The 12,217-nt window shown below is 37.9% G+C and overlaps 1 protein-coding gene across 1 annotated transcript; it reads left to right on the top strand.

The window, feature by feature from the left end:
• The first annotated feature begins 529 nt into the window (after positions 1-529).
• Positions 530-9,708, top strand: LOC147077161 (uncharacterized). The gene is made up of 6 exons (XM_085941014.1): positions 530-592; positions 1,323-1,478; positions 3,780-3,929; positions 5,862-6,140; positions 9,288-9,551; positions 9,700-9,708. The coding sequence occupies exons 2-6, from the start codon at positions 1,332-1,334 to the stop codon at positions 9,706-9,708; spliced, it is 849 nt and encodes a 282-aa protein (XP_085797140.1). The 5' UTR covers positions 530-592; positions 1,323-1,331.
• Positions 9,709-12,217: the final 2,509 nt, after the last annotated feature.

Genomic DNA, 12,217 nt, shown 5'->3' with positions numbered 1-12,217 from the left:
GCTTGTAGTATTAGTCCATTAATTTGTGATTTCATGACATTTTGTTATATAAACATTACTAATACCTAACAATTATAAATATGATAACCTTCTGGAGAATATAAAATATGTTGCTCAAAAATTACTTCAGAATTTAACGTTTTAACTTTGTTTTGGCTCTCCTGTAAAATCGTCTTTATGGACATATACTTTTTAGTTTATGTGAAAACTATTTTCTAAACAATGTTATAATATTTTTTGTTGATGCCTAACGCGATGTGCAATAAATTGCCACCCATATTATAAAAGTGCCTCGGAATCTCTCAAATCTCCGTCATTTTGTTTTGTGGGAAAAAAACCCCTATACATTTTAACAGTTGATGATAATTCGTAATATTATTTACAAACTAGATATGTAGGTAAGTACTAAATTTTTTCTTGGACCGAGTAATAATTAATAATATAAATCGGTGAAATAAGATGGCAACATTGATTTGGATTTTGACATGGCAATATCGTATACCTATCTAAATAAACTGTCATCTGTTAGCACTGTTAGCAGGAACTCAGTGTTAGTTTTGAGACGTAACATGTTGATAGTACCACAGAGCAGGTTAGTAAATAGAAGTCAGATGGGCTATACCCCTAATACACTACATTTTGAAGCGACGTTTTGGATGTGTGACGTGCAATAGTGTGTGTTGTAACCTTCAAATAGGTACACCAAAATTATCTGTGCATAATCCGAGAGCAGTACAGTTGTCAGAGGAAGGGCAAGCTAAGAATGCAGTATTCTTGACACGAGTTTAAGTTTATCCCATACAATGTCATTATTAATGGACAACGCACTTAATACAGTAGCTAGCAAGTAAATTTTCGCATAGCGACATTCGCACATGTATAGGTAGACGTCACGCAATTTCCATTATGCGATATCACGCATCGGGAATTTATAGCAATATCACCGTTATTGTAATGGCGTTAGAACAGTGTTTCTAGTGTTTCTAGTGTATTTGAGCGAACCCGTTTGAACCGAACCATTCAGCAGACCGACAAAAAGCATCGGGAATTTATAGCAATATCACCTTTATTCTAATGGCGTTAGAACAGATTATGCCATTCGGCAGACCCGACAAAGAAGTGAGTGTCATTTTTTTTCCAGATGCTTCGTCCATATTAATGTCATTGATCCCATAATCTTCTACATTTGAGATCGGATGCCTGTTACTCCACACCCGTTTGGTATTTCAGTTCCCATTAATTCTGTGTTATCTGTATACTATATTATTATATGTTTTGTTCCTACTGCAGCGAGTTATAAAATACATTTCCTCGTCAAATAGGTACGCAAAATGGACGTAAAACGCGAAACAGAATTGAAGGAAACTGAGACGGAAGAGCAGAATTGGTACGATGTGCCAATACAACATACGAACAGCCCGGCCACGGACATCAGTGTCAAGCAAGAAGAAGCCAGCGATGACTCCAGCTCTTTTGAGGTTAGTTCTTGAATCTAAAAAATCATTAAATATTTACATATAAACCTGACTTGCTAGCTTAATCGATCAAAAAAAATTGTACTTACTTGAAACAGAAACAATACCGAAATGTCATTTCATATTGATTTCCATAGTAACTCACGTATATCTTAAAAATTTAGTTGCTAGGACCCCAGACCCCTAGCAACCAATAATAGTGGATTGGATTACGGATTTCTTCCGAAATAACTTTTCATACAAAACAGAATTAACTGAAAATGAATTCAATTCTACTTAAAGATGGCTGAATGCATTGGCATCGTGTTCTGATATATTCTAAAAGTTTCAAATGTCTAGCTATTCGGTAAGTTAGGTAAAAATCGATTGCAAGATTTGTACCGGACAAATAAGAATACGAGCTAATAAAATCGTTGTAAAATACATTCATACAAAACTTGCCAAACGTCGGTTACGTTAGTTGGACTAGGTAGTTACGTAGCACAGTTCAACGTGAGCTGTTTTAAGGATAAGAGATAGAGCGCGATGCAGAACCATATTTAGGGGCGTAAGTCCCTAAGATAGGCGCCTATCTTTAAGAGGGTAATATCTGCTACTTCGGCTCAAAATGTACCTACTACAGAAAAGGAGCACCCGTCTGACGTCGCGCGAGCTTACCACGTGCTCACGTGACGTTATCATAGTGTGTTTCATCACCGCCATCTTTAGATTAATAAAGCCTGAGCATAACTTTTTGCACAAGCGACGAGTGGTCCACTGCCTTACTATTTTTTATTGATAACGTACCTACTTGCAAGCAGAGTTTGGTATTCTATAATGACTGAAGAGTATAAATAAGTTATCAGTTATTGTCGTTTAGAATCGACTGTCACATTGACAAACGTCTTAGTGTATTATGATGTTATTATACACAGAAGAAGTTTACTTAGGTACTTTGATCGTCACTTCCAATTATTATTAATAACACATAACCACTAAATCAGATGAACTCCAGGGTCTCCAAGATACGTTAAAATAATCTGAAAGAAATCTGAAACTAAGAATACTCCGACAAGTGAACACGACAGACGCGTCAGTATGAGCACTATATAGATATTGACAGGCAATGACAGGTCATTCATATACAACGGGAGGGGCGAAAAGTAGGACCAGTCGTGTAATGTATTGGCTTCTTTCTTCAGTGGGCAATGGTTTCATACATTAGCACTGGTAAAAAAGATTACAGAAGTCACCCTTGAAATTCTAATTAGGCACCCACATGCACTCCAATTAAAAATTTGGCGTTTGATTCCACCAGGCATGCACATGGAAAAATGGTTGGGGGGTCAAATTTGTAAAAATATTAATATATTTATTTATTGATTTTCTAGGCGGCGGGTTTAAGAAAATCCAGTTGGTTACTTCTCTATTTGCCCCGCATAATACTTAAAGCGTCTCATTGCATGCCTACTAAGAAATATTATTCCACTTACGTAAATCATTTGTATTTTTCCGTTTCTGTGAGGGGGGGGCTATCGATATAGGTTCATAAAATTCTACCGACTCAATTGTCAAAAATGAGGGTCACTTTTTGTTCAGTTGTTCTCCCAAGGCGCAGAACCAACCTGCCACTGGTAATGCCAATTGGGAGGGCGATAACTATGTTCAACCAAATTGCTTCGGGTGTTGATATACCTATTTCACTTGCGTGAGGGTGAGTTTAGGTGGACGCTATTTTATAAATTTTTAAAATAGTGTAGCTTAAAATAGCACACTCGGTGTACTTCTTTGAACTTATATAATATTATGTATAATTGTATATTTACTGCTTTTGTATGTTTGTATTAAGTTTCTTTTTATATTTTCATTTTTATCCCTTTTATTACTCTTGTTTTTCTTTCTAATTTATAATAATGTTTCATGTCATGTTGTGAATGTCCTCAACTTATAATTACACCCACGGTGGCCGCGCGGCTTAAGCGTTGGACTATAACGCCGTGGGTCTCAGGTTCGAATCCTGGGTCTTGCAAGTACACATATTGTTTTTCAATGTGTGTGTGAGTCGGGGTATGGACGTAATAGGTTGAGGAAGTGGCTGACATCCATTTCTCGTGAAAAATAAAATCGATTAATACAAATCTCTACTCTGTGGAGGCCCATAATATGATCCTATTAGAATCAGACATGGTCAAAATATATATATAAATATATATATATATTTGTAATATCCACAATATGTAAAAATAAATAAATTGATATTTAATTGAAATTTAAAAAATCAGCTAAGCAGTTGTCATAAGCCAATGTTTGATTGTTATGTTCCAGAACACCCCAACACTGGTCAACATACAGTCTGAGACTGATTATCAAAGAGTCAATTTTAAGGTTGAGTTTGTCGAAACCAGAGTTCTTCCTTCCAGTTATAAAGAATCTATTGCCGGATGCTCATATTCGTATTGTGGGACGGATACTCAGGTATGTAGGATTTTATTTATTTTAAAGAAACTTTAAATAAGTATTGTATTGTCGCTGTTGTTTTGTCATTTTTCGAGGATCACTAGTATGGAAGGAATCATCGTCATCAGCTTGAATCTATCCACCGCTGGATGAAGGCCTCTTCAAGCTGCTTTCACCTCTCTCGGTCATGTGCGTTGCGTTGCCACGTACTTTCGCAGAACTTTATCATTTCATTGATCCAGAGGCCTCTAGGTCTACCTTGCAGACGTTTTGTACCTCTTGGATACCACTGGATGACTAAATTTGTCCAACGATTGTCTCTTCTTCGAGCTATGTATCCTTATCCACTCATTCCTCATATTATCCTTTCGCGTTATGCCCAGCATGCACCTCTCCATACCACGTTGTGCTACTCTAAGTTTCTGCATTTCTGGAACACTGCGCTTTAGGCACAGTGGAAGGTCACTTTTATAGACATTATTCACGCGGCCAAAAGCACTCCAGCCGCAGCCTAGCTTTACTCTGCGAAAAAATTAAATCAAATATACATCCAATCTATCTATAGACAATTGTCCCAGATATATTAGTTTTCACCTGTTCGAGAATAAGAATAATGAATCATTCATGTAAGTATATGGCCACCATAGAGTAAAAATTATAACAAAAGATTATTGTTTTATGAAGAATGGATTTTTAGCAGGTCTGCAGGCATAATCTAACATATCACTGTTGTAACATCAAAAAAAAGCTAATTGTGATAAATATATCATTTATTTATCACTTTCCGTATTCTTGCGCGTTAATTATATAGCTAAATAGTTAACCATATGTACTGTCAAAATGTGATGTTGTGTCAAAAGGCGATTTGAAGTGAAAGGTCTTTTAACGATCTCTCGCTCAGCCGTGCTAACTTTGAGAACGAGGTAGAGTTTGACAATTTTACATATTATTGAGAATTGAGACGCAAGATCCGACTGTTTGTTATTTGTTAAAATTGTCTGACGTGTTAAAATAAAATTCGTATGTTCCGCTCTACCGACTAGATGGCGCTGATTCGGCTTTATCCGCTTGTATTCGGTCTTATCCGCTTGGGTTCGGCAGTACGAACATATCCGAATTGGACCGACATGTCTGCTAATCTAAATTTTCGCCGTATTATGAATTAGAGATAGCGGCCGAAATCTAATTTATTTATAGAATTCCTTCCGTGCTAATTTTTACCAAAGAAAATAACGGAAACATGCTAAAGAGATACCCGTTCAGAATAGACCTGCTGGTTCTAAAGCGATGAAACTAGGCACCGCCATCTTTAGATTAATAAAGCCTGAGCATAACTTTTTGCTCAAGCAACGAGTGGTCCACTGTTCAGCTGTCAAAATCAGATCTCAGATTGCTTGACATATTGATTCGCTCTTTCTCGTTTCAAAATGAATTATAAGAAATTCTTAAATCAAATATATTAACTATCAGTGTTATTTATAAATAATGTACATTCATGTTATTTATCAGCTGTCAAAGTCAGACTAGTCCTTCATACAAAAACTGGTGGTAATATCGATTTCCTAAAAATATGTAGCATTGATCTATGCATTACATTTGTAGAAGCTGTGTTAATGCTAGTGTATTATATCATGAAACTCATCTATCCTAATCAAACCATTCCATGTGTGAACACGACAGCCGCGTCAGTATGAGCACTCTATAGAACAATGACAGGTCATCCATCGACAACAACGGGAGGGGCGGAAAAAGTAAGACCAGTCGTTGTGAATGTATCGGTTTTCTACTTGAGTCGGCAATGGACTAGGCTTTAGGAGGTGAGTATGACCATCGAAAGTGTGTTAACAAAGCCTCACCTAGTATTTAACCTTCCCAACTGTACATTTTTGATATTTAAGATACTAACGGCCCGAACACATTACAATCACATCACGTTTCTTTTGTTTACAGATTCCTATCTCCAGTGATATTTCAAATAGTCAGGATTGTTACTCAACAAAGGAAAGATGTGATGCCAATCTTTATGCAAGCTTTGGTAAAGGAAATACACAATCTTATTCAGGTTCTGAAAATACTCCAAATGATAATACGAATAGTAAAATACCTATTCTTGGAAAAGAAATTTTGGATAGTGAGCTTTGTAAAACTGAGCGGAAAACGTTTAGAGTTTCGGATACTGGCAGTATGTCCGATGATACAACAGTCCATCAAAATGATGTATTTGAATCTGTAAACACAACTGATGAAATAACAACACATGATAATGATGTCAAAACGGAAGTCAGAGCATGGAAAAATAATTTAGGCTTGTCTACTACTATAGATAAAGAAATAGGCGATAAATTAGTAGCTGACAACAGCTGTCATAGTGTTCAAAGTAGAAAGCAAAACTCCCCTTTAGGAAACCGTTTTGAATGTGACGTGTGTTTCACTCGTTTTAAATATTCAAGTAACCTAAAAATTCATAAACGTGTACATGGTCCTGAGAAACCACATAAATGTAATATGTGTCCAGCATCTTATACAGATATAAGCAATTTAAATAGACACAAGAAGAGTCATACAAGTGAAAAGTCATTTAAATGCGATGTGTGTTCTTACGCATGTAAAACTAGTTTGGATCTGAGGAATCATAAAGTTGTACATACCGACGAAAAACCATATAAATGCGATGCATGTTCATTTATTTGTAAAAGAAAAAAAGAACTTGCAAGTCATAAAAAAACTCATAGCGATATAAAACCGTTTGAGTGTGACGTTTGTTCTTATAGTTGCAAGCAAAATTACGAATTACAAAGACATAAAAAAAATCATACTAATGAAAAACCATTTAAGTGTGATATTTGTCCTTATTCTTCCAAAGTAAATGATGGTCTTAAAAGGCATAAAATTACGCATTCAGGGATAAAACCATATAAATGCGACAAATGTTCTCGTGAATTTACATATGTTGGACATTTTAAAGAACACAAAAAGATTCATAATGATATAAAACCTTTTAAATGTAGTCAATGTTCCTATGCAACTTTTCGAAAGCCTGCATTTGATAAGCATAAAATTGTCCATTCTGAAGTACGACCCTTTAAATGTGATAAGTGTCCGTACACGTGCAGAACAAAGCGTTGTCTTAAAATACATGAAATGATCCATAGTGGTGATAAGCCTTTCAAATGTGACGTGTGTTCTTATAAATCTAACCAAAAAAGTTCATTGAAAACACATCAATTGATTCATTACGGTAAAAAACCGTACATATGTGATGTATGCTCTCACGAATGCCAGTCAATTTCATCATTTCGCTCACATAAAACAATCCATATTGATGAAACAACGCAACACAAATGTCAGTTGTGTAATTATGTATCAAATAATCTTAATTCATTAAATCGACATAAATTTATTCATATCGATAAAAAACCACATACATGTAATAAATGTACATATACAAGTAAATATTTAAGTAGTATGAAAAAGCACATGGAAAAGCATGCACGAAACGAAATTATACGGATAAGAAAATAAGATACATATAAAATAAATATCAAAGGGCGACTATATTAAATTTAGACCGTGACATACAATTGCGATTTACGATCGTAGTGCTGTTTATTGATTATCTTCAAATGCAATAAACATTTTTATATCATATTTCGTTCATGTTATTACCATCATTAATTTTTTACACATTGAAATGTGCGTGTGCGCGTATGTCCTTGAAGTATCAAGTTATGGAGGTGAGGATTAGGAGCCACAAACACATCCGAGCTGGCATCATGAATTTTCGATTACACTATCGTCTTATCTAGACGAATCAGAAGAGAAACTATGTCCCTCATTTTATGTATACTCAGACCCACCGCCCACCCGTACAATATGATTCTTAACAAACATTCTGTTTTGCTCAAGATGCTACGTCATTGAAAAACGTTTGTCTCACGGCATCATGGTTCTGAACATTATATAATTTCACAACAAAATATAAAATATTTGCAACTGTTGTGTGTCTTTGATATAGTAGTACATTTTTCGGTTGCCACCTCGTTTTCTTCTTCCTTCTTTCATTGCAGAAGCCATTCTCAAAAAATAGGTAATATATTGAAGTGTAGTGTTAGTAAGCCATATGAATGAGAACACCTTTTAAGTAGTAGGTATGTCAAAAAGAAACTGTTTGGCTGAGAGCAAACATTGCTCAGAGAAAAAGTGTGATAGTGTACTTGGTTTTCCCTCCATCATCTACCACGTCTCCACATTTGTTATGCAGACGTATACCGTGGTGTAACGAACGTTAGACGCCATATAATGTTATGTATCCTGAGTGTCCGAGGAGCAACTTCCCAAGACTTTGGTTCAGTGAACGCCGGTTGCTAGGCTTCAAAATGGTTTTTTCTGATAAATATTTCTTTGAGGTGTTTTCAAATTGTGTGTGATCAATAAACAACGTTAAATTCTTAAATATTGAACAGGTAGCTTGAACAAAGGTCCATAGTATAATAGGCCCTTTTTGTGGAGAATGTAGAAATGGATTCCTCACGGTCTTGTATATGGTAGGGAAAATTTTCATTGGGTTATTTTGGTTCGCTACGTTGGTTGAACATTTTTTTGTTGACGTGTCAATGTCAGATTTTTTGCAAACTTTAAACCCTTATATCTTAAAACACACTTTTGGCTTGTGGGTCCTTGTTCTAGCTACCTCCTTAATCATTTGTTTAATAAAAGAAATGTTTATTGTATCAATTCTCGTTTATTATAAATATTATTTACTATGCTTTAAAGTATAAAATAGATTAAGTTTTAATACAAATTGTACTAATTGATATATCGTGTTCGACTTACTTAGTTAAGCATTTTATTTTTCATCAGTAGGTATATAATAGTGGTTTATATGTACATATTATATCTAACGTTATTTGATTTAATAATATATTGAGCATAATCAAATGTTTACTTTGTGTCGCATTGGCTAATAACAGTTAAGTAGGTGGGTACTGTAATGTCATATTTTGCTGAATAAAAAATACATAGTAACTCATTTCTTTTTATTCTTTTATTATTTAGAATTATTTTCTTCTTCTTATAGTCTAAGTCTAGGGTGGACAAATGGTTGGCTAGGGCCTCAATGAAATGCACTAATGCCAATAGGTACATTTCTATAAAGTGTTGAGACGCTACTCTACAGATGGCCAACAAATCCTATCTCTAGCCTCCACGCGGCGTCCCCTGGGCAATGCAGATGTGGTGTGTCTTGTGACAGTATAACTCATCTGTAGCTAATAGAGAAGGGTGAAAGGCGAAACTCTGGCGCCTTAAAACGAGAGACCCCTTGGCTACGGGAAGGAAAACCCAGACAGAAAACCACACACCAACCCGTTTGGACAGCGTGGTGTGTTATGTCCAAATACCCCCATGGAACATAAACAAAAATCTCGGCCCTCATTCTCCGGAGGCCAACCTGACACTGATCACGGCAGCAATCAGCAAGGGAAGGCAGAGGGTGCTAAGAATTCCCGGAAAGACGGTAACGGCTGCCTACCGATGACCATTGCCACCTATAATGCGAGAACATTATCCAGCAACGCCAAACTTCTAGAGCTCGAAGAAGAACTCGAAAAAATCCATTGGGATGTTGTCGGGCTCAGCGAGGTAAGACGACAAGGAGACGATATCGTCAATCTCCACAGCGGACATGTACTCTGTTATAATGGGACTAAGACCGGACGCACAAGCGGTGTCGGATTTTTAATCCACAGACTCTGGAAAGATCGCATAGTTGAATTTGATTTCTCCTCAGATAGAGTAGCAAGTTTAACACTTCAGCTCAGCAAAAGATACCAGATTCTGCTTTTGCAAGTTTATGCGCCCACTCAAAACTCACCTGATGAAAAAGTGGAGGAGCTATATGAAGAAATCAGTACGTTGAAAAATAAACGGAAATGTCACTTGTCTTCACTATCATCATGGGAGACTTTAATGCACGAATCGGATCTCAACACCAGGATGATGTAGCGGTCGGGCACTTCGGACATGGCACCAGGGATGGCCGAGGAGACATGTTAGTGGAGTTTGCGGAAAACCACAATCTCTACATCATGAACTCATTCTTCAAAAAGAAGCCTTCTCGAAAATGGACATGGCGAAGCCCAACAAAACGAACCAGCGAAATCGACTACATCCTCACCAACAAGAAGGATATTTTTCTAGACTGCACAGTCATTAACAAATTTAATACTGGCAGCGACCACCGAATGGTAAGGTGTAAAGTACGATTTAACATCAAACGTGAGAGATCCAAACTGATGCTGAAGCCCAGAGTCCGCAGAGGCTTGAGAAGCAGAGTCGAATTCCAACAAGAGCTGGAGAACAGGCTAGCGGCTTTCCAGGCTGAAAATGACCCCATCTCCCTACAAAACACCGATGCAGTAACAAAAATCATTATAGAATCTAAGGAAGAGACAGTTGCTGCTGTGGTCGAACGAGTAAGCAAACTTTCAAAGGAAACGTTGAATCTTATGAAGCTGCGTAGGAGTACGAAAAGCGAACAACAAGTTGCAAATGATCTCGAGTACTCCACGCTGTGCAAAACTCTACGTAAAAACATACGAGAAGATCTTCGTAAGTTCAATATGAACCTTGTTGAATCAATTGTTGCGTCAGGAAGGAGCTTACATAAGAACAAGCAGCATCTGTCAATAGGGAGACGGCAGATCACGACACTAAAAGCGCAAGATGGAAGTATCGTGCGTAACTGGGATCATCTACTGGACACTGTTGTAGAGTTTTACAGCGCTCTATACAAAGATGACACTGACATCAATTCAGATCTTCCGGTGAACGGAGAATATGGAGATCCTCTTCCCGAGGTTACTACCACAGAAGTGGAATATGCTATAATGTGCATGAAGAGTGGGAAAGCTCCGGGAGAAGATGGGCTGACTATCGATGTTCTCAAACGTGGCGGGAGGACGGTGAGCGAAGTTCTCGCACGTCTGTTCACGTCTTGCCTGCACGAAGAGAACATCCCAGAGTCATGGAAAAATGCCTCCATTATTATTCTCCATAAGAAAGGAGACACTGAAGATCTGAAAAACTATCGACCAATTAGTCTACTGCCAATTCTGTATAAGGTTTTCACGAAAATACTCTCAAACCGTCTCGAAACAGTTCTAGACGAGAACCAACCAAGAGAGCAAGCCGGTTTCAGAAGAGGCTACAGTACTATGGATCATATTATACAGGTCGTCAGGGAAATCATAGAGCGCTACCAGGAATACAAACTGCCATTATATCTTGGTTTTATAGACTATGAAAAGGCGTTTGATTCCATCAAAAAATTCTCAATTATAGACGCCCTTAGCAACCAAGGAATTTCCAGACGCTACATAAACATTTTGAACAGTATATACAGTGATGCCACAGCATGCGTGAAACTCCACAAACGGTCGTGTAAATTCCCCATTAACAAAGGTGTCCGGCAAGGTGATACCATTTCACCTAAACTATTCACCGCTACTCTTGAGGACTTATTTAGGAAACTTGATTGGGAGGAAAAAGGTGTTCCAATTAATGGGGAGCACCTCAGTCACCTGCGCTTTGCAGATGATATTGTTATACTCTCACAAGACCCGAAAGACCTCCAAAGTAGAATGCAAGAACTCGCGGATCTCAGTCAAACGGTCGGTCTAAAGATAAATGTCTCAAAGACAAAAGTGATGAGGAACTGTATTTCGGACCCTGCGATTATCTGTATTTCTGGCACCCAACTCGAGCAAGTCAGCAGCTACGTCTATCTCGGACAGCAGGTGTCCATAGACGGAAGCATGCACGATGAAATTGCTCGAAGAACAAAGCTCGGATGGAGTGCTTTCGGACGTCTGAATATTATTTTCAAGAGTGACCTACCATTATGTCTTAAGCGTAAGGTGTTCAACCAATGTGTGCTACCCGTGCTCACGTATGGCTGCGAGACGTGGACCCTCAACACGAGAGATGTCCAAAGGCTAAGAGTCACACAGCGAGGCATGGAGAGGTGCATGTTGGGCATCACGCGAAAGGACCGTAAGAGGAACGAATGGGTTAGGAAGCAGACAAGAGTACGCGATGTAATAGACGTTGCCAAACAGCTGAAATGGAGATGGGCGGGACACATTGCTCGCCGAAAGGACGGCCGCTGGACAAATGCCGTCATCCAGTGGTACCCAAGGGGTACGAAACGGCCACAGGGTCGCCCTAAAAGCCGCTGGATTGACGAACTGGTAAAGTTCGGCGGAAATACGTGGCAGCGAACGACACAGGACCGAGAGAGTTGGAGA

This window comes from Rhyacophila brunnea, unplaced genomic scaffold, assembly GCF_057557595.1.
Source record: "Rhyacophila brunnea isolate RB1 unplaced genomic scaffold, BYU_Rbru_1.0 scaffold_13, whole genome shotgun sequence".
NCBI classification, from domain to species: Eukaryota; Metazoa; Arthropoda; class Insecta; order Trichoptera; family Rhyacophilidae; genus Rhyacophila; species Rhyacophila brunnea.
The sequence above is the reverse complement of the archived record's forward strand: the minus strand, read 5'-3'. Positions and strand labels throughout refer to the sequence as shown.